Below are 27,485 nucleotides of genomic sequence, written 5' to 3' on the forward strand. Positions count from 1 at the left end.
ATTCACTTCATTTGATAGTCGATCGGTAGCCATGGAAACCGGAGGTCGTTTGCCTCCTGCGTGTCTCTTTGGAAACAATAAAAACAAGAGAGGGAAGACAGGGGGGAGAGAGAGAGAGAGAGAGAGAGAGAGAAGGCAGAGAGACATGGAGAAAGGGTTGGAAAGAGTGACACCACGCAGTGAGGTATTAAGAATTCATTTAGCCCCCGCTGCCACACACTTTCAACCTCGCAGCTCTTTCCAGCTCTGTCTCACTGATGCTTTCGGCACATCCACATCTTGTGGGTAATGGTCTCCAGTGCCTCTGAATTTCATCTGGACCTTTTAAGATCTCAGATTTGTGTCCTGCCAGCTCTGTGATGTAACCGAACCTGCTCCTGCAGCTTTGGAACAAACTCTGTTGTACTTTTATTCTGCTGAAATTAGTCCATTTAATCAGTTAATCAAATGTGAAGGATTGTTTGACAGTTAAATTTAGTTTAGTGAGTTTAATTTAGTAATTAAAAAAAAAAAAATACCCTATTTTCCAGGAGTCACTGTGAATTGAATATCCTTGTGATTTGGACTGTAGGTACAAAACAATATCTTTAAGGCAACATTTTGTCTGTCACTTTTTTTTCCCCCTAGTAATGACTCAGTTTATCAGAAATTTTTTTAAAGATAAATCAATCATGAAAATAATCAATTATAATAATTAGCTGCAGCCCTAAAATGTTTTGCCTCTCAAACCAGTCAACATCAAATTGTTATTACAGTTATAATATGTCAAATTTCCACATTAAAATATCTAAAAAGTATTATACCTATCTAGTATATTTTGTTGAGTCAGGCTGTATTTTAACCAGATGAGGGATTTTAGTCATCGGACATCTGGATCTTAAATTATAAGGAGAAACTGATGGCAGTGGTGAAGACAACAACTCCCATGATCCCACGCTATTTCACAAGATGCTGTCTTTTGTTTTTGTTATATTTGCTACTGTTATAATAATAATGATGATGATAATTATAATAATAAACTTTGTTTGTATAGCACTTTTCATACACAGAATGCAGCTCAAAGTGCTTTGACAAATATAACATAGACAAGAAAACAGTTATATATCTGCCTTTAAGGCAAACTGGGATTGGAGCAGTGCATTAGTTTAATAAAATATAGTGCAAATAATTGTTATACTGTATATCACTTTAACACCTTCTATACTCACAGATTTCCATGAATATAGATTTTAGTGGTGGGCTGCAATTCTGTGTTAGAAGCTTCTCTCTCTGCCAAAGCCAGAAAGTCGATCAGAGAAAAAGCCTTAAATACTCTACTTTCCGACACAAATGCTCAAATTCATCAGAGAGCCCCATCAGTCAAACTGTACCTCCAACTATTTTAATGGAGCAGCTCAGTGGCTTACATTAAAATACTGTAAGTGTTCCCAGCAGCTTGCTATAGTGAGTGACAGCCGCTGGATGAATGTGAAGCAGAGCATGCTGAAAAACAGCTTCCTACTTTGCATTCGCTCCCTGGTTTAAAAAAAAAAGAAGGTTAAAACATTCCAGAGGTGAAACAGTTCTATTAAAGACTTCTTGAGTTAATCTTCTTGTCTGTAATAGAGCTTTGTGCTTTGAATTCCACCTCCTTTTCCATCCAGCTGCAGTGTTGATGTGCGGTATGTGTGAGGAAGAAAAAAAATTTAAAAAAAGAGCCTCCTCCAAGGCACCTACACTAATTGACTCATTTTTCAGAAGTGGAGAGAGACAGACAGATACTTGCACATTGTTAAAGGCAGCTCATGTATAGTCAGTGAGCATGAGGAGGGAAACGGGAGAGCCGGGCACTCTGGCAACTGGTGGGGGCTGTTTTTAAAGAATGTGTTTGGCAGTGGAAATAACCCAGAGATAATCCTTACAGCATTAGCCCAAAGGCTGTCATCATTACTTAGACTTGGGAAATAAGAAAGCGCTGACCTGCAGTTTTATCCAGCCATGCTATTGATATTAAAGTGTGTATCTGCCAGGCAGGACTGAGCTTTTTAGGGTGGTTTGTTCACAGGCGGTGCCTGGAGGGCCTCACCACGAGCCCAGTGACACCTGCGGATGATATCTCTGTCCTCATTAGGAGGCGAGAGCTGCAGGAAACAGCTGAGGTGGCGAAAGTGTGCGTGTGTGATAGCCTGCAGAATGCCTGCTACAGGAACGTGACAACGTGTGAATGTTTTCACCAGCAGCAACAGCGTGGCTGGTACTGTTTTCACCTCTTTCTGTGTGTGTGTGTGTGTGTGTGTGTGTGTCTGTGTGTCATAGGCTACTTTTGGGGACAAATTTCAGGCTTAACACCAGTTGTTTGGGGAGGGCTAGCCATGTCCCCAGTTGTTTAGAGTTAGAGAAGTAGTGGGTATGGTTACAATCTCCAGGATATGAATGCACGTTTGAGTCATGTCCCCAAAGTTTTTTTTTTATGTTCTGTGTGTGTGTCATCACGGCAGAATGTGGTCCTAGGGACACCTGCTGCAGCAGGGGCTTTCACTGAGGAGGTTTTGAGGAGCCCCTTTGGCAGGTGTGTCTGTGCACAGACTCTGTACAGTCACAAAACCACAGGTACTTACAGCTGTATAGTAGAGAGAAAAATGAAGGCCAAGTTTGAAGGGTGGGTGTGAGTAGTCATTTGACCACTATAACTACTTTTTTTTTACTACGTAAAAATGTTAATACAGAGAATATATATTTAACACATCAACAAGAAGAACATGTGTCATTTTAAACCAAGCTTTTAAAAGTTGCGTGTTTTACAAGTATATTTGATCATATTTTAGTGAGATGTCGCCCAGTTTTCTGCCTCTATGCGTGCGACACAGCCAGAGCTGGAGGTTTTATGTTTTCACGGTGTCCATCTGTCCCATCCTCATGAACGTGATATCCTTCAGGGAATTTCTTCAAGTTTTGTGCAAACATACATATGGACTCAAGGATGAACTGGTTAGAATTTGATGGTCAGAGGTCAAAGTTCAAGGTCAAGGTGACCTCACAAAAACACATTTTTGGCCATAACTCACAAATTCATATGCTAATTATGAGACAGTTGATCACTCCAAATGTCAAGTGATGACATTTTATATCCAAATGTTCAAAGGTCACCCTCACTGTGACATCATAATGTGCTGCAGAAACACTTCTGGTCATTGTGCAATGCTGTAACTCAGGGAGGGGAGATTGTGACCATATTTCCTGCAACTTGGCAGGTTTGTGGGGGAATACAAGTACAAGTAATTTAAGTTTATTTTTTTATTTTTTTATTTTTTATTTATTTGCTACCGTATTCATTAGTTTTTGATGCTGTCAATGCAAACACTTCCAGACAAATTTAGCGTAATGTGTCACTATTTCTTACCTGTAATTTCTTTTTTGCAAATCAAGAACATGTCAATCAAATTCATCCGTTTTCTCTTTTCACCCAATTAACGCATCAACAGTTTGATCACACTTCATTAAGCATGGCCTCACAATGAGCCTGGATTCATAAAGACAGAGATGACCAAAGTGTGAGATGTGTTGTGTGTTTAATAAGCAGAACCTGGCAGCCAGTGCTTGTGAAATCAATATTTCAAAGGTATAACCCGGTTAAAGATTGATCCAAAGTGTATTAATCACCGTGTGTGATGCCAGTCTGGCGGTGCAGTCTGTGAGGAAGTATTAGATGACAAATCTTGCCTCCTAACCTTGTTTCACATTTCTCCTTTGCAGCTATTAGCCTGTTGGGACATCAATATTAAACATGGCTCCCTGCAGTGCTGAATATTTATCTTTAAATGATCCCCATCAGCTGACACACATCGATTTAATGTTTGATTTAATGAGAGACTTAATGTGCAAAACTGAGGGCGTGTGTGTGTGTGTGTGTGTGAGAGAGAGTGTGTGGGTGGGCGATTGTGAGCATTTCTGTTTTTGAGCGTTATTGTTCAGTTGCACGTGCATAGCTGTGTATGTGTACTTTTCTGCCTATGTGTGTGTTAATGAGTGGGTGTTTGGTTGCATGTGTGCGAGGCTTTGTCAATGTGTGTGTTTATGTGTATGCATGTGTTTTTGCCCACACACGGCCTATCTTTATCCATGCTGTGATATCTACAGTCGTCCATCACTTTGTAGGAAGGTTCAGGCAGGGCCAAGAGAAGCATGTTGGAGAATTTAAACCTGTCTGTTCCTACCTGCAGTGTAGAAACAGGTTCACCATGTTTTCTTTTTCCTGTCTCTTATTTCTTGCTGAAGCTGCTGCCGACCTGCAGGCTCTGTGATGTAGGCTGCTGCGGGAGCATTTCAGCATCCTGGACTGTATCGCCTCAGGGAGATACTGGAGCTCCTGGGCTATTACAGCACATCCTCCTTCACACGCTCATTAGCCGAGGAGCGCGCTCACCCCCTGAACACACAGGAAGTACATACTGAATCCCTCCGTCACGTTCTGCTGCTTTGTTTCTGTCAATTTTCTCTGGCATACAGCGCTGGTTTTACATGTTCTGCTCGCTCCGTTAACCTTTCTTCAAAACGAGTGTTGTTCGTGCCACGGTACCCTCCAAACATTTGGCATCACCACAGATATTGTCTAACATTTGTTGTGCAACACTTTGAGAAGTCAGAGTTAAGATTGAACCTTCCTCAGAGGAACTGCTGAACCATCAGGGACCTTGCTCTAGGTCACGCTGACAATAGGTGGCACCTAGTATCTATTAGAGCTCATTTAGCTTCATAATTTGGATTAACTCTGTGGTGTTAATGTAAGTGTTGAGGGAGTAATACAGTAAAATGGGAAACTGTGCACATCGTAAATATCACACATTATATTTTTAATTGCTGCTGCAAACAATACATCCTCTGTTGAGGCCTGCACTTTAACAGCAACATTTAGCCATTAGCAGTTTAAGCACAATAATGGCCTTTAAAGTCAAAGCTGCACTTGAAAACTATGACATTTTGTGACTGAATTGGACCCTATGGGGCTAATTAATGTCACTTAATACTCACTTATTGGCATAATTACATCCAGTTTAATTAAAAACGTAGTTACACTCTGCATTTGTTCTTATTTCGTATACTTTTATGTTGAAGGCTAGGCCCAAACTATTTTCAGGAAATTGTCTACATTCAAATTAGTCCCAAATATGTATTTTAGTTCAAATTGGCTTCAAATTGTGATTCTTCGTTTGTTTTTCAGTTTCCTTTAAGGTTCCATGAAGTTCGTCATTAAAGGCAGCACAGTGCCGAACATTGATCCCATCTTCATTACATGATAATTGTATTGATGATTTGTGACATTAGAGCAGCACTAAAGTTTTGTTTTAAAGACTTGTTCTTCAGTTTTAAGTGGTTCTATCATAATGCTTGGAATTAGGCACATACTCAATGATTTATTGTCATTTCTTGCGTTGAAAGTATGTGCCCCATAAAAACTCACTTCCTCTCGATTCTAAAGCTTTTGTATCTGTCGCTCGATCAGCTCTTCTCCTTAACCAGCTGTGTTTCTACATGGTTTGAACGTGTCAGTATGATGGTGATCCTGCTGAACTGCGTGACCCTGGGAATGTACCAGCCCTGTGAGAACATCGACTGCTCCTCAGACAGATGCCAAATTCTACAGGTAAACACACACACACACACACACACACACACACACTTTTGTCGTGATGATTTTGCCATTGTTACTCCTCCAGTTTTGAGCAAAGTACCATTAAATCTGCGAGGATCTAAATCTGTGCATATTTCATACATTTTTTTTTTCTTGCATATGTTTTGCACAGTTTTGTGCTGATGTGTTTTGCCTTGTCACAGACATCCAGGAATGGTTAAGTTGTCGGTCGACTACTTTTGCACCAACTTGCAAACTCTATTGGCTGAAACATGAAGTGCCAAAAACTGCAGTTTCTTGAATGACCACTTGAGGCTGGTTCCAAAAGTGAGTCAATCCCCATAGACTCCCATGTTAAAATGCCTGGTATAAAAAGAAGTTTATGTTTCAGGGGCTGAATTTTCATATAATTCACCAGTTAAATTTTATTAAGGCTTAAAGTCGTACATAATTGAGGGCATGTGCTTTGAGTGGAAGGTGGGTGAGCGTATGCTAGCCATAATCTGACATTCACTGAAGTCTTGGCCTCTTTGCCCATTTTTTGGATTAGCTGGGAGTTAGATGGAGTCAGGCACTGCCAAGATGGCAACGGAGAAGCAGCCCGCTCCGAGCTTCAAAAACAGTGTTCAGAAACCTATGGGTGACGTCATGGAGGCTACATCCATCTTTACATGCAGTTTGTTTCGCACTCACAGTTCCCCAGTCATTGATAATCACACTGACACCACCCTCGGTTCAAGATTTACATTTACTTCACCACAGCTGCCAACGACCAAAAACAAACTTTGGACCTCAGCTTTTCTTTGTCTTTCAGTTTGACCCTTTTTACAATCAGCAGCACTGCTTCCCAGAGCCGCTAGCATGACTGAAGACCTTTGTCTTTGTCCTCTCTGACACACTTGAAAACTATTTGTTAAAGTGCTCTATAAATACAGTTTACTTAGTTACACGGAGTCATGTATATTTGATCAGAGGGTCTACCTACATAGATTCATGCTATAAAAAACCACTTACACACTAACAAACATGCGTTAACAAATCTGCACACATGCACACTTATTCTCAGCCATACACATTTTACATATGATCTATACAAAAGAAGACATACTGAACTTCCATACGGCAGCTGCATACAACAACATGTTAAGGAACAGATACAAAGATACACAATGCAAACACATTCATACCGAAAATGTCCTCCCATTCCTAGAAGAAGGAAGTGAAGATTGTGCTTCTAGGAGGTGCATGTGTTCATTTATTCCCACATACTCATGTAGACACACAAAGAACCTTCATTCTCTTCCTCTCTGGATTCCTTCCTCTCACCCATCCCCCCCCCACCCCCTTACACTCCCTCTCCCCTGCTGGGGCCTGTAACTCCTCACGGTGACTCACTGCTAGCATGTGGTCTTTATGGTGTAGCAAGTATGACTTTCACACGTACGGCACCTCGGCAGCTTTCCCTCGTCATCTGGCAAGACGCACAATCCCTTCTCACTTATGTCAAAGGTGGCCTGAGTGGGTGTAACATCTGTGCAAGAGCGTGTGCACGTATGTCTTCGGTCTGTCGGCTGTTGAATCACCCCGGCGTCTTGTTTTTCACATGCTCACATGAACACACACACGAGGCACTGCACTCATCATACAACAGCCAACACACACGGTGGATTGATTCGCACTCCCTGGGGGAGGTGGCTGGTGAGTTGGACCTAATAGAATTTCTCCTCCAAGTATCTATAGACCCTATTCAATATCAGCATGGATTTAGCGGGCTACAGCGCCACAGTCAATACACTCCTCTCAGAAAATCCGTTGTTCAATACCACGATTTCAATGGTGCCTCAACAGCACAATCTATAAGCTCTAACAAACGTGGACTTACAGGCCTCTGGAAGCTTACTTAGTTATTTAGTCAGCTAGTATATGCTGGTGGATGGGTTAGTGGTTAAAATCTGGGAAGATGCTTTGGATGATAACCAAAGTCTAGATTCTTTGCATCTCAGTTTGTTCTGTTGGAGTCAAAACCAACTACAATTGTAGTTTGGAGGACACTTCACAGCTCATCCTGGAGGGTTCATCAACGCCTCTTCGATGTGCAACCAAGCAGCATTTTCATTTGCATTTGACTGCCTTCCAGCTATGTTATGACCGGATGGGTGAGAATCTCCACAGACATCACAGGTTGTTGTGTTTTCATCTTACTGAATAGGAAATGTAAGAGAATCAATAATAAGCCCCCAGACAGAGAACTGCAGGCAAAGACCGTCCTTCATCAGAAATTACAAGTACAAATGCAGAACTTGGTCACAATGTCCTGCAGTGTCTTTTATAATAGCAGCATCCTTTGATCTGATCACTTCCTGAGCTGAGCTAAAGACGTGGAAAGTTTGGAGCCTTCAGAGCCAAACCATTTTCAGCAATAAAAAATGAATAGTTTTCACTTCTGTAATAAGGATTTGCTATTTGTATAAATCCATAACACAGTGGTGGAGTTATGTAACATATGAAGGTGATACTTACATTGGAGAGTTGAAAAAAGTCTCATATTGATCATGATTGATTTTTTTTTTTTTTTTTTTTTTTTTTTTTTTACATTAATACATAACATGATAATGTCAGCATGTTAACATGCTCATAGTGACAATGCTATGTTTAACCTGTTCACCATCCAACCATGCTTGCCAACAAGTGATACTTGCATGAAACTCGAAGTAAAGTTGAGGCTGGTGGGAATGTCAGCAGTTTTTCAAATATTTCTTCATAAACACTGGATACATATAGATTCTGACCTGATGGTGGCGATAGATGAAAAGTCATTAGAAAACATTTTCAAAAAAGTATGAATATCGTCCACACAAAATCTGGCAGTCGACAAAGTAATTGTTGAGATACTGAGATAAGTAAAAACTTTGAACTGCTGCTGACACTAGAAAATAAGTCAGAAATCCAGATTGCTCAGCTTTACATCAGCTTTGAATGATAAATGTACAGTTCTTCTTTTATTCTACATGGACAGGGCAACATTCTTAGTTTTGATTGGTGTCCAGCTTCGCACACATCTTTACAAAAGAACTTCAAAGATCCCGTCTTGTATAAAGTAAGATTTCCATGTTTTTTCTATTATAAAGAGGGTCTAGGTTCTGTATTAATACTGTGAAAGTAAACAGGTAAAACAAACCGTCAGGACTTCTGTAACTTTGTGATGTCACAACAAAGCGGTCACCACTCTTAGCTATGCCCCAAGCCTCGCCCAGCTGGACCCTCCATCCAACCTTGCAGGATTTGGTTTCTCTGAGTGTTTTCCTAAAATCTGCTGTATTTTCATTCAGTCATTTAGAAAACAGTCAGCCAATCAGAAGAGAGGCACAGAGCCTTTCCTCTGATTGGCTCCCTGGCCCGTTGTTACTGGAGCTCCAAGAAAACAAGAAAAACAGAGTAAGAAGTATAGAGATGAAGAGATGTGAAAGAAAAAAAGAGACAGGAAGACAGGCAGAAAAATCAAAATAGAGTGAGAGGTGTGAGACAGGGAGATGTGGAAATGTCAGAGGAGGAAAGTTTTTTGAGATTTGCTGGAGTCTTCATCTCCCTTGAGTCTGTGAACTTTACACAAGGTAGCACCTCGTCCATCTTTCCGCTTTGACAAAGGTCAAGGTTGCAAACTTTGACCGTTCCTCCACATTGATAGGCCGGTCTGGCATTGCTACACACCTCCAGGACTGCTGAGTAGGCTGCCCACCCCCCCCACCCCCTTTTTTTTTTTTTTTAGCAGTGAGCTAGTAACAAAACAAAGCTGCACACCAGCGGTTCAGATTCAGATCATGTTGCCTACTGTACTTCCCCCTGAAAATCAAATTACAGGCAACGCCAAGCGCGTCAGTTCATCTCTAATCCCCCTGTATACACAGAAAAGAACAGCAGCTAATCTAGGCTTTTTGCTCACAACAGCAATAACATGCATAAGCAAGCTGAGATCTTTGATTTATTTGGATTTTTCTTTCTTTCTTCTTTTAATTAGATGCTTGATTAAAGCTGGGAGTGAGGTGGGGGGGAGGTGTTGTGGTGTGGGGCTTATCTCTGATTACTGCTCAAACAAATTATTTTCCATTACCCCACTGTTTAGGGCAAACTGCTCAGCTGAGGAGAGGGGGAAGGGTGGATGAGGGGAGAAACAGTTTTAATAGAGAGAAGGAGGTCAGGAGGGAGAGATGGAGATATGAATTTGCCAGGGAGAGAGAAGAGAAAGAAGATGAAATGGTTGTAGGAAGAGAGTCTCAAGTAAGATTTCAGCTGGGAGGCGAACTTTGAGAGAAGCCAGAAGAGAAGGGGAGGAAAGAGGAGGTTACTGAAACCTTTCATGGCTCAGGATATGAGCCCACTTTACCTCCGCTACAACCTGGATCTGTTTCACACTCCAGGGTCATCACTCACCCCATCCTCATGGTGCCAGACTTTATGGGTTCAAACCTGGAAACAACACCTGAATCTCCACCTTCTGGACTTGCTGCCCTGGCCTTTTCTTTTTAAAGATACTGTGATATGACTGGAACACTGACTGCTTTGGGCTGCAGCTAGTGTTTATTTTCATTAACCGTTAATCTGCTAATTATTTTCTCACTTTATTGTTCAACCGATTGGTCTTCAAAATGTCAGAAAATGGTAAATCAGTTACGAAAAATGTTTTAGTAATAGCCAATAATCATTCAACAAAAAAAAAATCAATCAAATAATCAATTCGAAAAGGCCAAAAAGGATGCTGGGTAATGAGAAGATAAAATGCAAATGAGATTGGACATCGGACTTCAGTAGTTGCCATGGATTTGCCCGATGCCAAGATCCTGACCCTATAATCCAACTCATTACTCATCTAAATGGTTCTGAATTCAATCGCAGTTTCAGTTTGTTTGCAACATCAAGTTCTGCTGTGTGAAACTGTTAAATCTTTTCACATGCTTTGTTTTTTCTTTAAGGATTTCTTTGTATATTTATATATGTATATAATGTATATGTAAAATGTGTCCAACCTATTAGTAGTTAGATTATGGGGAATGTTACAAGCAAAATCCAATAAAGTCTGCACCTGAGGTGAACTCTCTAGAAGTCTGCTGAAAGTCTGCAGGAAGTGCACTAGAGGCCTTTTAAACTTGATAAATTATGGAGTAGCACAGCTGTAGGCGTTCCAGATGTCACAGGTCTGAACCCATAAAGTCTGGAGGTGCGGGGAAAGTCCAGATGTTTGGATTCGGCCACTGTGATATTGAAGCACTCCTTAGGTGATCTAGTGGGCGCATCTCGGCATTAGCCCTAAACACCCTTTTCATAAAGATGAGTCATGCAAACACAATTTTCCATTTACCAGTGTTTGTCGGTGACAGCAGGCAGGACGGACCCAAGGACGCCATCAGCTTGTTGATACAGACTCATAGCACCAGGTGGTGTTTTTCCACTTGCTGCTGAAGCCCAGTCATTAACCCATTCATTTCAAGGTGTTCAAGTAAAAGGAAGCAAAGTGAAAAATATATTGGCATGAATTTATTTTCAAACTATGGAATTATTACACAATATTACTTTAAGTTAGAGTCAGGGTTAGATGGTACAATATTATTTTGAAAAAAAAAAAAAAAGATTACAGAGTAGTAATAATTATGTATAACAGAATTAGGTTTTTGTTTTTTTTTTATTACCTAACACATCACCTCAGGTTGGTTTTAGCCCATCCTAGTCAGTTAGTGAGGTTTATAAATGTCTCATTACTTCTGACTCTGGCCCCAACAGAGACCACAGTCTCTGCCTGTTATTTGATTTGTGACACGTTGTCTCTGTCTCTCCTGATGTCTCTCTGTCAGGCCTTTGACGCATTCATCTACATCTTCTTCGCTCTGGAGATGGTCATAAAGATGGTCGCCCTGGGAATCTTCGGTCGCCGCTGTTACCTCGGGGACACGTGGAACCGACTGGATTTCTTCATCGTCATGGCAGGGTGAGGACCCCCCCCCCGCGTTCCATATATGCACCCTTTTGTTGTGTTGTGTCAGGGGACTCCGCACGTGTGTGAGCAGTAAAAGGTTTTACATGTCTTTGCAGAACTGAGTGATTGACAGCACAAAATGAAAACAGTTCATAGGGCAAATTAAAGCATAATGGGAAACATTATTCTTCCCATTTAATCCTATATGTCGGATTAAATGGGAAGAGAGGCTGATTCCTTAGCAGAAATGTGTTTTCCTAGATATTATTGGTGTTTAATTCTATATGTGGGGGCTGAAGGTTCCATGTGCAGCACAGCACATTGGAATTATATGAAAGTTCAGATGTTTAACTATGATTTATCATGGGACTATTTAAAGGCCAGGCTCCAAATCCCTTTTTTCAGCTCGGCTGTCTTTGTCATCCCGACACATCACGATCCATTGTGCAACCGTGCATGGCCAAATCATGTCAGTGTTAAATATGTAACACGACTTTAGATATTAACATGTTGATAGTCGCCGGCTTTCACCTGGGACGCAGCTGACAATAATGACATGATGTAATTCGGCTGAGCTAATGGCCGCGATAATGTAATGAATCAGCTGAAATTACCTGCCCATAGATTTTGCACAGGGTCAGACTGTTACTGCTGACTTCATGAATATGAGCCAAAAGCTTTGGCTGGTGAAATAAAGAAAATGAAAAAGAGCAGCAGAGAGAGAGAGAGAGAGAGAGAGAGAGGAATATTCCTTCTTTTTAAAGCAAAATGTGTATATTTTTTTTAATTAACTTTTCAAATTGTAGTGAGCCAGACAATATGCATGCTTGGTGTGTAAAATAAATAATGGCTTATCAGTTGAACCGTTGCACTGAAAGAATAGCTCCAAATCCTAAGCTGTTTCAGGTTTTTCAAGCAATGTGACATCTGCTGTGTGATCTTGTGCATCCATGTCATCCTTTTTGCTTATACCTTCCCACTCCCTTTATCTTGCTATTTTGTCAGAGCACCTGTTGTGCCACCTGTTGCAGTCTGTTTTGATGGCAGTGCATTGCTCTCACTGTTTTCATTTCTTTTTGAATGTCTTCTTTCACTCTCTTAAGTGATGCTCTGTTAGCAGGGGAAGATGTTCCTCTTTTGTAGTTCAGTTCATTTGGTCTGGACCAAGGAAAAAACTGTTGCATTTTAGTTCTGGTCTGTTTCACACAAGTTGAACATTAAGTTAAACATAAGTTCAAGATGAAGTTACAGTATTACAGATAATAGTAATAATAATAAACTTTATTTATAGAGCATTTTTCATACAAGAGATGTAGCTCAAAGTGCTTTACAATAAGAAATGGAATTGTACAATAAAATAAGGGTGAATCAAATAAAATAAGTGTGAATAAAAGGACAGTCAAACTAGACAATACAAATATAAAACGGGGAAAAAAATAGAGAGAATTCATTAAAGCCAAACTAAATAAATAAGTTTTCAGCTGTCGTTTAAAATTGTTCACAGAGCCCATGTCTCTGGGCTATGCAGGGTATTCCATAATTGTGGAGCACAGTTAAAAAAGGCTGCACTGCCTTTTTTCTTGTGTGTAAAATTGTGTGTATTTAAAAGTGTGGCAGTGGAAAATCTTAGAGCTTGTGAAGGATTATAAAACGACAGAGAATCTGCAATATAAGTCAGCCGCAAACCATTAAGAGCTTTAAAAGCAAGTAAAAGAACTTTAAAATCTATTCTGAAGATACTGGGAACCAGTAGAGTGAGGCTAAAACTGGGTAATATGCTCTCTTTTCCATCTTCTATCTGTTACCATGGTTCTTCAGATATCTTAAATATACAGTACATTGGTCTTAAAAGTCATTTAGAGGATGGTTTTCTTGACCGTTTACAATAAGCAGGTGGATTAAACAGTTGTTTAGCTTTTGAATGCACATGAAAATCATGTATCTACCATCACAGAGATCATGTTGGTCTACTTTGTTGTAGCAGCACAGACAAATGGTGCAAGACCCAGCTTCTCAGCGGTGTTGGGTCTGTAGTTTAAACCACATCAGAGGCTAAGTAACAGCTTTCACACCATAAATGATAAAAACCCAGAAAGCACCAGAGATGATTTGAACCACACCAGAGAGGTTAGTGTGAAAGCCCTCTGTGTGTTTTTACCCGTCTCACCAGTTCAAGTTGTTTTCAAGTGATGAATGTCTAAACTTGATTGTGTCATTCTTTATAACAAAAAGTCTTAATACAATCCTAAAGGTGGTTGATCTATAGTGTTGAACTGCTGTAGAACTGTAGCACTTGGTTGGTCTCAGGAATGAAGGGAGCATATTGGAAGTCCTTACCGGGAGGTATTCAATTTAACAACCAGTTCTACCCAATAGCAATAGAAAACAATTTTGTTGACTGAATAAGAAACACGACAGAATAAGCTCTGGCATGAGGCAGACACTTCCCGAGCCGGGGCACCACATTATCTCTTGGCATGTAAAAATTAAAGTAATTAACCTGGTTTGATGACTCAAAACAATTAAGTTGTATCCTATCATTTTAATGTTTTCAAGTCTTTAAAGGAGATCATTAGTATGCAGAGCTGTGCCAGCGCAATCAGTGAACAGATCCCCTTTAAAGAAGGTGACACCACCAAGTTGCCTGTTGGCTGAGGCTTCTTTAAAGAGACATCCTTCATCGTGACTTTCCAAAACATCCTGTACACAGAGGATCAACTAGAACTACTCAACGTGACAAAGTGTCTTTATGAACATTTTTAATTATCATTTAAGAACTCCTAATTTGAAACATGGTATAAACTTGTACTAAATGCAATTACGCTGTATACTAATTGTTTCCCTATCAGTAGCTGCATTAGTAGTTGCATTGAAAGCCATAGAACACCTCTCTGATCTGTGCATATACTTATTCATTAGCCGAATTATAATGTTGATATGACAAAATTTAAAGGCGCTATTTGTAAGTTTTACTATTGCTACATTAGCATTGACAGCTGTTATTTTACCACTCTAGAAGAAACATTGTGAGTTCAGCATCAATCTTCATTCCTTTACTTGCCAAGAGCTGTCTGCAGAGGTGGCAAGCACCGCCATTGTTAACTCATCTCTGTAATGTCTTTTCTTCTTCTGAAGTTAGGATGCTAACCAGCTAGCCCTAACTGGTCTCTTTCCAATAGTGACTTACTGTAGCCTCTGATCTGCCCTAAGGACGTAGGGCTGCTCAGAGGGTGTATTATAACCTCTTGGCTTTTAAACACAACAATGGCTGGAGCTCTTGTCAAGCGACAATCACCAGCACCTGCTCTCAGAAAGAAAACACATTTTGGCAGCCTTTTAATTTTTATGTTTATTTAAAATTGGTACTCCAGAGATTTAATATTGCTCTTTCATAGTTCAAAGAGGAGTAACTCTCAAGAGATTTCCATTTTCAATACAAACATTCAACAGAGTCTCTGTTAGATCTTCCCGTCTGGTAGATGCTGTTAATACATTTGTAGTTTCTGGCTGTGTCTAAGTGGCTCTGAATCTTGTTACATCTACTGTGACAAGTGTCTCCAAATGCCAATGTGGAGAAGCAGGCCAAACAGAATTAAAATCAAGAAATTAAAAATCTCTCCTCTCACTCTCAGCACTTCCTTTATCTTCCATACCTCACAAACCTCACTAAAAACAATGATATAAACATTTTCTCTACCCACAATGCCCTCTGCAAACATTTCAAGAATCCCAGATTAGGACACGAAAGCAGTATCTTAATTTTTTGTTGAGATTCAAATAATTAAATATTGTGTGAAAAGAAAATGTTTGCACTCAGGATTTATATTTCTGCTAGATCTGTGTTAGATGAATTACTAAGCTTTTTGCAGTTTTTTCTTCCAACAATTTTTAACAATTTTTCCTGTTTGACACATTTTCCCCAACTCCTTCGTCTGCTTTTTCGTCTCCTCTCTCTTCATCCTCCTCTTCCTATTTTTCCCTTGAGGGAATGTGAACATTTTTCATTCACTTTTACTGCCCTGGTTTCCTTAGATTTTCCATAAATTTCAGCAGTGCACTGTTCCAGCCCCGAGGCTAGAGAAGCTACTCCTGCCATCCTCGAGCTTTCTCGTAACGTTTTATCTGGTCCTATTTTCCAGTCTGATCCCACAGTTTCAGCTCGTGTGTCTCCTCTCACCCTCCATCTCAGCTTTTCTTCAGTCATCCTCATTTAAGCAGCAGCCACAGAGATCTGTCACCTCGTCTCTGTGCGCCAACCCTCAATGCTCAGCGCACAATGTCGCAGAGAGCTGCCGCCACCACCACCAATTACTCCCAAGTCTTACATCCACCACATGCGGCGTGTGTAGCAGCAGGGATGGAGGGATGGGGAGTTTAGGGGGTTAGGGTGTGTGTGTGTGTTGGGGGGGGGTATGATAAAGCGTTGCACCCCTGGGAACCAGTGTGCTGCAAAAACAAACAGTGGGCGAGTTGCAGGAAAGGGATTAGGAGCAGCATGAGTTCCACATCAGGCTCTGCTTAGCTTGCCTGTAGAGCTGAACCAGACCCCTGCACGCAGCTGGATGGTGGCTGTTTGTGTGTGTGCGGACTGGGGTGGAGTAGGCAGGTGTCCAAAACTGAAACTGGATGTTTTCTTGTTTAGGAAGTTCTCCCTCAGGCACAACCTCCGGCCGAATGCTTATTTGTCTGTCATTTTTAATTCTAATAAACAAAACTGCCGCTGAAAACCTCACATATTTCACTCTTGTGCATTTGGTGTTGTTGAGTTAGCTCGAGGGAAATTATGCTGTATGTTTTAGAAATTTGAAGTTGATAGGTTTTCAGCTGGGTTTCTATTCTGCACTCTGATTTGAATTTTTTTTTTTCTTAATACCTCTCCCTTTTTCTTACTGGCTTGCTTTTGCACAGAATATATTTTAGACAATCTCTGAAATCCCAAACTGTCAGCAGCATTAAAGTATCTGCTGCCCAGGTCTGCCACATCTCCACTGATGCATAATGAATTTTCTGAATGTACCCACTCAAATGAATTAAGTTAAATTGAATTTATATCAGTTCAAAGGTTTCATATTATTATAGAAAATTCAAATGTCGAGGCAAAAATAAATAATGAATAAATAAACAAAGTTTTCTTGGTCCCTTTCTAGTTCTATCCAAAATTTAATATCTCGACACAGTCCAGCTCAAATATCATGACATACGATGTTATCACATGTTTTTTAATCAGAATTATTTTTATAAGAATGATCTTTTATAGTAATAACATTTTTATAACTATTAAATTGTTGTAGTAGTCATCAAGTCATCAAAAGATGAGTCTTACTGCAGATGACTGTTTTCTGAATGATCAAATAAAAATATAGCATATTTCAGGTAAACACTCAGAGAAACCAAATCCTGCAAGGTTGGATGCTGGGTCCAGGTGGGTGGGGCTTGGGGTGTGGCTTTGTGACATCACAAAGTCACAGAAGTCCTGACAGCTCGTTTTAAGGCTCAGTTTCTGAATACAGGCTGTGTGCATTTCTCTGTGCACTGATCTCACTACAGACAATAGGGTACCTTTAACCTACAGAATAAACTAAACTAAAGGTACAAGAAAAGAATCAATTTCTTGTAAATCTGGAGTCAAACCTTTCTACATTGTTAATGTATTAAAGACATTAAGGCATTCCAGGAATCTTTGAAGTATGAGCTGATAATGGATCTAATGTGCAATGTGCACTTGCATGTGCTGCTTCATTCACAGGCATTGTTGCTCCCCTTTAGCACATACCTTTCATGCATTATACAAAGCCACTGAAACCCGAGAAGCCAGAGTTGGTCAACCAACCACAGTGAATACATTTCCATATTCATCCTCAGTGTTTCCTCTGAGGACTCGTAGAGCTGAGGTAGTGATGGCAGCTCTGTTGCGCACAATAAAACCAGGGCCATAGGCTATCTGTCTCTCCGTATTCACATCTTCTGCGTGGTGATTATTTAAATACACAGCTGCTCTCGGCTCTTGGTTACAATAATAACATTACTTCCAATGAGTGACGCTGATCCTAATTTGTTGGAGCCCCTGCGCCACTGTATTCGCCTGCAGCCAAGTGGACAGGGAAGAAAAAAAAAAGAGCGTGGAGCTAAAGAAGGCATTAGAATGAAACAAGTTTGTCTTTTTCTGCCTTTACTCTTTTAGCGTTGGCACCTGCCATTATTCAGCATTTGGACTTTTGCCTTGCCTGCACGAGAAAATTGGAGGTTTAGTTGTAGAAACACTTTTAGATGTGACGCTGCACTGCAAGCAGGAAAAAGCTTGGCTGCGTTGTGAGCAGTGAAAGTGCAGGTTTTCTGGGAATCATGAATTTCAAAGAACAGCAAAAACGTTTTTTCACCCTTAGATTCTTTTTCCTCAAAGCAACTCTGCTTCAGAAATGTTTGTGCAACTGAAACTGAAACCTGCCTTCATGATCATCAGGTATTGTAAGCTTGTGTTTATGTGTGCATACTCTACATTTAAATGTGTGTGTGCGTGTGTGTGTTTGTGTGTATGCTTTTGTGAGCGACTGTCGTCAGGGGTGATGTTTTAGAGGCTATCTGTGCGCGCAGGCCCAGCTTTACACCTCCTCTCTCAGGATCCATTCATTCTCTGGGCTCCTCCTCTCTCCCTTCACGCCCTCTATCTGTCTCCAGCACTCAGCAGAGGCAGCAGAGGAGGAGGTGAAGACACGCTGATGTGTTGGGTGAGCATGAATGAAAAATACGAGCAGTATACCAGAGGAAAGGAAGGGACATCAAAGGATATTAGCAGAGAAATGTCAGGGCTCATAAATTTACACATTTTACGCTCTGAATGCATTCTTATCAAACCCATTGTAAGGATGACAACCAGGACTCTGTCCTCTGCTGCTCAGACTGTTGCTCTGTGCATTAGCCATCCTAGCTGCACCACTGAGCTAATCTGAGCCTGCTAACTGCTTGCTATAGTCCATCTGTTGTTACAGCCACAGATGCTGGTTGCATGATTGGCTCCTGATGGGCAATGCTGCACAGAAGTTCAGCTGCTGAGAGATCCACCACAATGGCAAACGATCCTATGACGACAGATAATCTTATTCTTGCTGGGCTAGAAAGGCAGACTATCATATTTATTCCCACTAAGAAATAGAGCAACACATCACCTCTGTTTTTTGCTAGAAGAGGACACTTTTTTTTACTGGAGTTCTCAGCAAATCGGGGTAAATAGGGGGTTGTTTTATGCCGAGAAAAGCTCAGAATATGGTTCCAGAAAATAAGAGAAATTGTAGAAAATACAAGACATTTGTTTACAAGAAGTAATATACAGTTTTCAGTTCAGAGGTTTGGGGACCAATGGGTCTGTCCTGTGTTGCTGAAACTACAGTGGGGTCTGCTTCGGATCACTGTCCTGTTGGAGAAGCCAGCCTCTTTTCACTGTCACTTTGACTGCAGGACATTTGCATCCAGAACTTGCAGACATTTAGTGGACTCCATTCTTCCTTCTATCTGTGCAGTGGTTCCTGTGCAAATGGCTTCCACACAAGCCCAAACAATAATAGTTCCACCACTGTGCTTAACACTTGCAAGGTGTTTTTTTTTCACCAAGATGTTGCTCCTTTTTTTTCCTCCAAACACACCCTTGGTGTTTGTGACCAAAGAGCTCAATTTTAACTTCTTCTGTCCGCAGCACGTTTCTAAAACAACCCAGGCTCATGTAGATGTTGCGTTGTAGTTATCAGACGTTGAGTTTCATGATGAGGTCTGAGGGAACACTTCCCTCGGATGACTCTTCTATGTAGACCCTGTTTGTGCCAGCAACAATATATAGTGGAGGAGGGCACTGCCACCACCTCTTGGTCTTCCAGATCTTGTCTTCACTTCCTCAGTTCCCTGTAACTTCCATTTCTTATTTCGAACAGCGTGACTGCCAAGCTGGAAGCACTTTGAGTTAGTCAATTAACTTCATTTACAGATCCTCAGTCAGTTGCTTGGATGAGGCCGTGGTTGTTGGGTATTACCACAAGGTTTGAAGAGTCAGAGTTCATGAAGTTGTGGAACTGCCATCACCTCTTAAGATCCAATGACAATTCTTGATCTGTTTACAAGTCCTAACAAGTCAAGGAAAAGCCTAACGAGTTCATGAAGTCTGTACATGTAGAGGAGTGCCAAAACTTTTGCACATGCCACAATTGTTTTTTTTGTTTTGTTTTTTTTAAGTTCATGAAATAAAATCTAACAGCCCATTAATATGTGAAAAAAGGCCAATTTTAATGTGTGCAGCTTCTTTTCACCTTAAAAAAAATCAACAAAGAAGGTAATTTGCCATGGAGTGTCCAAAGTTTTGCATAAAAACTCTCAATATTTAAATATATAAAAAAAAGAAATTGTAATAATGAAAAATGTTATTTTGGTCTTAAGGAGACTTAATGATCGTTTTATTGATGCCATCTGTTTCTCTCTGTTCTGGTATTGTTTTCATAAATGAATATGTGTGTGTACCTACATGTATATGCTGTTAGTGTGCAGTCCTTCATATATCAAACATATGCTTTAAGTATATATCTTAGCTGCCCCCCCTTCATGTTCTGAGCTGCCAAAACTTATACTGCATGGTGAGGAGAGCAGATGGGAGACCATAATTGATCCCAATCTGTGTTGGCAGAATTATATTTACACATATATCAAACATTCTCCCTCTCCTTTACAGAAATAAGTGCTGCCGTCTCTTAAAGTTTTCTAAAGTACTGGATGGAGGCATCATGTTGCTGGATGAAGTTAAAAATAATCACTCATGTTCCTTTGTTTACTTACTTTATGATTATCTGAGTGCATTGCAACATGTTTTATTGTGAAGGACCATCTAATCTGTGCTCATAATTTTCCAAGATCCCGCCAACAACACCAAAGTGTCATCTGCAAATTTGAAGACTTTGAAACATGACCTACATTATAAAATGGAAAGACAACTGCAGTAAGACCCAATTTCCATAGTCTGCTTGAATTCTGCTTGCCATTGGTATTGTGTGCACCAATGGAAACAAGTCAGTGCTAAAACTATTATGACAAACATATGCAAAAATATCCATTTTCATGTTGTTGTTTGTTGCCACTTCATGTGCAGATGGATTGAATTGGTGTTTTGTTTCATATTGATTCAGAGTGATTAAACAAAACAGCAAGAGTTAATCTGGTAAGTGTTTTGATTGCTGTGTCCTGAGAGATGAATGAGATCAGCATAAGGTCTGACTGTCCAAGGGGACCCTTACTAATGTGTGGTCTGCCCGTGGTATTGAACTGCAGCAATGTCTCAGTGTTTGTTTACCCTAGTGTTGACCTTCACTTGCTGTTTTTACATTGGTGGTGTCCTTTCTAATTTAATATGACCAAAATCCCCCATTTATCAAAATCAATAGGTTTCTCCAGTTATGGGACCATTATAATATAAATGAATTGTCTTGGTAGATGAAGGGGTTTGCATCAGATTATCACAGTCTTCGATCTCAGGTTGTGAACAGCATTTAGAGAACCTGTCACTGCACCGCCTTCGATTCACATATCACAATGCTGCTACCTCATTGTTTTAAATCAATCTACCATCCTGTCAGCTCTGAAGAGAAGTTGTGCTGCTGTAGTGCTGAATCAGGCACTCTATCATCTAGTCATTACTCAGTAAAACAGAGGAGTCTGCAGCCTTATTGAGAACTCGGCGAGAACGCCAGCTCATTTCTTCTCGACATTGAAGCAGTCGATAGGTGACTAAAAGTTTTCTTTGGGTGTTTGCTCACAGATTCATGAGTGTGTTGTTTTGAGAATGAAAGTAGTTTCTATAGGTTCAAAAGGTCCCTGTTGTCTTCACAGAGTAACATTTGGCCAAAGTGGGCATGTAAGTTCTTGTGATGAGACATCTGGAGAAACAAATTAACTTAATATAAGGACGGCACTATTAAGACTGTATAAACAAGATACTAATGTAAAATTAATGACTAAATAATAAATAAGTGCAGAGTGTGAAAATTAAAAAAAAGAAACCCTGCACACATACAGTTTAAATTAGTACCAATTATGCACAATCCAGTGAGTAGATAATGAAAGATTTCCCACACGATATATGAATATTACACAGCATAGTCACATATTGACATTATTTATGCATGTTATGTTGTAATTACACAGTTTCCATGTATGTAATTATACATAATGAGAAATAAGCAGCATAAAAGTACCAAATAGTACAAGTAGACAGTTAGCAGCAGAAGAGCAGAGTCAGACTTGTAATCCACTGGCAGAACAAGACAAAACACACAAACTGACAGAAGCAGACAAACAAAATAGCATCACGATGCCAAAGGATGGCTCTATGCTGGATCACAGGTATCATATGTTAATGAAGCAGGCTGCAGCAATATGGCCTGCGCCTGCATGTACTGGCAGTTGTTGTGTTAACATGCACTGCACGGCAACTGCACTGTCTTTAAAAAAACAGTCAGCAAATGTCAGATTAACTCTTGCTTCGTACTAAAATTTTCACTTTTTTGTTTATCAATGTCCAGAAAAGCAATGGGAAAATGCTAAATGGCTAATTACTGCGGTAGAGTGGTAGGCGCTACTGTAACATATTTTCCCCATACATTGGCAGTCAATGTGTGTGTGTGTTTATGCTGGATCCATACTGTACATAAAATACAAACACTAATTTGCACTGCATATTTAATGCATTGGATGATGGACACATATGAAGTGTTTGATGTAGTAAAGGCTGTTTCTTTTACATGCATGTGTTTGTGCAGTGTGTATTTGGGTGCACATGTAGTCATATTGTGTTAGTTTAACTGGCAGATGATGAATGAGGTTATTAAGTTAATGATCCTGAATAGTTTTTGACACTAAGTGTAGAGTAAATGACGCCAAGGATCAGTCTGCTGTCGCACAGCACCAACTGTCTAAACAGATGTGTGTGTGTGTGTGTGTATGAGCGTGTATTAACTATTGATTATTATCCGATAAAGCTGTAATCTTATATCACTGATATAGTATACATTCTGGCAAGTTCTTCTTTCCTATTGTGAAAGAGGCTTTCATTTTTCATTAAAGTCATTTTTCCAGTAAAGTTAAACCTGGTGTTAACAGCAGAGTAAAGCTTGTATGAACTGAGCATTTCTCTGTGGACTAAGCACATTGATACTTTCACAGTATCAATACAGAACCTAGACCTGCTTTATAATCAAAAAAGACATGGACACCTCACTGTCTACAGTATGGGACCTTTAAACCTGGTTCAGCCAAGTTACACTACTTTGTGCTGGATTTTGATGCACCTCTCTTCATAACTGCCTATTATTTATTTATTTATTTTTTTTATTTGATAGAAGTTTGTTATAAAGTCAGAGGCTTGAATATGACGTGAATCTAACAGGAAGAGACAGAGGAGAACAAGTGAGAGGAGAGATGGGTGATGTGACCACGGTGGCGTCAGCAGACAGCTGGCTTTCATCTTTGACAAAATATTCTCATAACACGCCCACACACATGCACACATGCATGTGCACACAGACACACACACACACTCATGCACAGGGACATGTGTATGAGCATCTGTACCTAGCTGGAGGTGTAACAGTAGCTCATTAGAGCTCTGACACCACACAGCACACAGTGGGAATGTGAGAAAGGAAAATAGTACACAAACAGAGAGAAAATGCACGGACACAAACGTACACGGAGGACAAAACAAAACAGAAAAAAACAAAAAAAAATAGAGGACTAAGTTGTTAAAGGAAAAGTGGAGAGAAAGAATTGAAGTGATACTAAAAGAGAAGATTGAAGAGAGAGTTTGTGAGCTGGAGAAGTTAGTAGAGAGAATAAAAGAGGAAGGCAGGAGGGAAAAGAGTGAATCAGACCTTTGTTAAATGTGCGTGTGTGTGCGTGTGTGTGTGTGTGTGTGTGTGTGTGTGTGTGTGTGTGTGAGTGCGTGCGTGCGTGCGTGCGTGCGTGCGTGCGTGCGTGCGTGCGTGTGTGTGCGTGCGTGCGTGTGTGTGTGTGTATGCACCTCTCTGTCTTCTCTGACTTGCAAACCACCACTGGGACAGAAGATCTACTGAATCCATTAATCTCATTTTAATAATTGATGCCATCTTCTTCAGGAGGAGTTTGGCCTGGACTTGCTGGCATAAAACGAGACATTCACTGCTCTCTGGTAATTGCCCTATTAGTTTATTCTTGTCTGTTAGGCTAGTGTGCAGCCAGTGAAATAGCCTAAATGTACAATATCTATTCAGACACCTTCTTGTGCTTTCCAGGCCCATCCAACATCTCTATCACCCATTAGATAGGCTCTTTGCTGATAAACTGTACGTCGCACCTAATGTGACAGAAGACATATTAACTTTTGCAGTTAATGCTGCTAAACTATAAATATCAGTGTAAGTGGCTGCACTGCAGCAGCTACACTGCTATGCTTCAGAGCTTTTATTAATTGATTTTGGCTGTAAAATTAAGAGACGAGCTGCTGATTTTTCAAAGATTCAGTTTTTGTAGTGTGTATAGTTTTCGGATGTATTTATGTGCTTTTATGATGACCTTTGTAAATTTAAGTTTAAATTTAAGTGGTTCAGGGATGGGTCTAACCGTAAGCCCACCCCTTCTTTATGGAAGCCCCATTGGCAGATTTGTATGTGTCTACATATGATTGGCTGTTTGATATTTTTTCTGTCTCATACTAACCCGATTTAAACGTTACTTGTAGTGTGTTTTGTGATGACCCTGATGTTCTTGTGTGGTACACCAAATCTTACTGCAGGTGTTTGTCTGATTGTGAGAGTTATGGTAACTAGTATTTTTTAGTTTTGGTTAGTTTTAGTTTTGTATTTTTTAGTTTTATTAAAATGTAAGTGCTGCATTTTGGATGTTATCTTGTGCCCACAATTAATGGCAGCATTTGTAGGAGTAATTATACCTTCTGTGGTTAATAATATCTGCATGTTCTTTAGCATTTCAAGGACAACAATTGCTGTAATAGGTAAAAACTACATAACGGGGCTTTTGAAAAATTATCACTAAAGTGCTCAGTTTTACAAAAAGAAATGAAAAGTGTAGCTCGACTTTCCATTTTTCTTCGTGATGGTAAACTCCAACACTTTCAACCAGTTTTATATTAAACAGTCTCAACACATCTTTAACAAATGATCAGCTGTAACACCTCCTCCTTTTCTCTTTCTTTCTCTCTTCTATCTCACTTTCTCCGATGTCACCGTGTGTGTGTCACTCTCAAGCCGCTATGATTGGCTAAGTAGCCGTAAAAGTTAGGAAAGTTGTGCCAGTTAAACAAAAAAAATGCTTCGTCAAAATGTAATAATTCTCAATCATTTATAGATCACGCGTTAGGGTCTGGATTGGATGGCGTCTGGGTCCAGGTCCACCTATTATAGGCCTCTGGTTTAGACCACTGAAACCACTGCAGTCTTCTTTTAGAAAAGTTTATCATGAATAAATAAAAAAACAAAATCTGTCAATTTGGAATTTTACACTCAACTTTCACTTAACTAGCAACTTTCAATACCCAGGTTAGAAAGTGCTTTACAAAACAATGAAACAAAAGCAACATTACAACACAAAAACACCAAAAGTGTCCATAATAACTCAACTCATTCACTCACAGTAACACTTTAGCTTTTGACTTTAAACACCCAAGAGATTTTTCTGAGATTCTTCCACAGTCTGGACCCAGGGAGAGTGTTTGCCCTCCTGGGCGTGGGAGCAAGTGGGCCTTGCTCAGAGGGCCTGAGGGGTGTAAAGCACTAACAGTTCACAGATTTACCCTGAAGCAAGATTATTCAAGTCATCATAGGGGAAGAGGAGGATCTCGAAATGAATCCTAAATTGAATCTGAAGCCAGTGAAGGGACATCAGACAGATCCTGTGCAGCATTTCAAAGTCTTTATCTTCAACATTCAAAGCTTCCCCCTCAAACCAGCAGGGCAGACTCCCCCGCAGTTCTGCTCCGATGGCTCCTGAGAGAATATCTCACAGACTAACAGTAACCAGTGAAAGTTCCTCATGGGTGGGGGTAAATTAAACGGCAGAGACGGAGCAGCTCCCTGAAGAGAGGAGACACCAGGGAGAAAAAGACGATGTTTAAAAACCGGTGAAAAATCCACACACCGGCTCCTCCAGCGCCACTTAGCAAAAGTAATCCAGCTCCTCCTGTGAAATATTCACGAGGCTGTTTGGTTGGAGAGCAGCCGTCCCAACTCAAACACAGACAGACACTAAACACAGCCTGGTCTGTGTGTGTCTGCATACTGTAAGTGTGAGTGTGTGAGGGTTCACAACTTATATAACTACACTCTTCAGGAGCGTGCATGTGCGCTCTGTGCTTTTCGTGCATGTGTGTGGCCTCTGTCTCCTGATTTGACACAACTTTGTGCAAAAGTCTGCTCCGGGCACGCTCTCTACCTGGTGTGTGTTTGTGTGCGCGTTCATATTTCAGTGTGAGACTGAGATTATCAGTGTGTGCATCTGCTCAGCGTGTGAAAAACTAGGGTGTATCAGGAGTAATGCTTTTTGTGTGTGTGAGAGATTGTGCCTGTGAGTATAATAGACTCTGTATGTGTGTGTGTGTGTGTCTACATCATTTTGTGTACAGGTATAATTGGTTGCCTACGTGTTGTGTGTGTGTGTAGTCTTGTGTGGCTGTGTGACCAAAAAGAGCTGTCTTATCTAAAATTGCTGCAAAAAAATTGCTCAAAATGACACATCCCCATTATGTGGCCCACCACAGACACACACACACACACACACACACACACACACACACACACACACACGCTCTCTAAGTGCAGCTCAGTGATCACAATAGCAGCTGTAGAAGCGACACACTACAACTTTCAGTCCACTTATTTTTGTCCATTCCCTCTGGGTATCAGACAAATTATTAGCAGACATTTTCACATCCACACACACATACACATACACACACACACACACACACACACAAAGTATATGAATATAAATATATTACCAACAATGGACAATCATTTTACTCTTAACTTTTTCTAGATATAAGGAAAAAAAATGCAATTAATTTGGTCAGTACGGGCCCCTGACCAATGTCTTCCTATGACAGAGGGGCCCTCGTATCCTCCCTGTTCCTATTGATGCACCTGCTCAGTGTGTGACTACCTCAGTCTTTCTGGATACTTTTAAACATTTCATTTCCTATGAATCTTTATTGAAAAGTTTTTTTTGCTCTTGCGGCCTGTCCTCAGCCACCCTGTGATCTGGCATCATCTCCCAAGTGCAAGTTACTTTTTTTCGCTTCCTCTGACTGTGGAGGTGGGAGATGTGTTCACTCCACTCGCTCCACAGAAAACCTGCCTTTCAAATTGGATCACGGCCGAACGCTGAGGAGCCAGCCTCTCTGGTCACTCACAGATACGGCTGTATCTTGGCGCTCTGCGAACTCCCGACCTTACTTTTCATGTTCGGCGTGGCTTTTGATATGTGGGTGGGTGGGGGATCAGGACTCTGTCAGCTCCAAGGTTACAATAATGCCCCGGCAACGGGAGAGATTCATATTTCATGGCTGGCCGAGTTTGACCAGCACCTTACGGATGCTTTGAAGCATGTTTGGTCACTGGACTAATGGCTGTTTGCTGGAGTGAAAAGAATAAAGGAAAGTGCTCTGTTCAGGAGTTTCACCTCTGAACTACTGCAGCAGCACAGTGCAGCTTCAGCTCCATCGCTTTGCACTTTGGCCCGGTCAAGTTTCTCCAACTTGAGAATGAGCTACAACTCCTGGAGCCACCTTCTGCCTCTAAAACTTGACATTTAATTCAAATTGCCGGTGCCGAGAGTTTCTTGAATCCTGGCAGAAATTCGACATGGTCATGTTTTGCCTCATCTCCTACCTCCTGA

The 27,485-nt window shown here is 40.6% G+C and overlaps 1 protein-coding gene across 2 annotated transcripts in view; it reads left to right on the forward strand.

Annotated features, from left to right (window-relative positions):
- Nucleotides 1–3,089: 3,089 nt before the first annotated feature.
- The window catches only part of LOC139636023 (voltage-dependent T-type calcium channel subunit alpha-1I), a 142,838-nt gene continuing 118,442 nt past the window's right edge, over nucleotides 3,090–27,485 (forward strand). The window contains exons 1-3 of one of the 2 annotated variants that reach the window (XM_071503682.1): nucleotides 3,090–4,420; nucleotides 5,527–5,620; nucleotides 11,452–11,585. In XM_071503682.1, coding sequence (XP_071359783.1) covers nucleotides 5,528–5,620; nucleotides 11,452–11,585 — 227 coding nt within the window. In that variant the 5' untranslated portion in view covers nucleotides 3,090–4,420; nucleotide 5,527. Of the gene's footprint in view, nucleotides 4,421–5,377; nucleotides 5,621–11,451; nucleotides 11,586–27,485 lie in introns of those variants that run through there. The other variant, XM_071503681.1, reaches the window with a different exon arrangement.

This window comes from Trachinotus anak, unplaced genomic scaffold (genome assembly GCF_046630095.1).
Source record: "Trachinotus anak isolate AG129_WGS33_773 ecotype Australia unplaced genomic scaffold, CSIRO_AGI_Tana_v1 ptg000019l, whole genome shotgun sequence".
Taxonomy (NCBI): domain Eukaryota; kingdom Metazoa; phylum Chordata; class Actinopteri; order Carangiformes; family Carangidae; genus Trachinotus; species Trachinotus anak.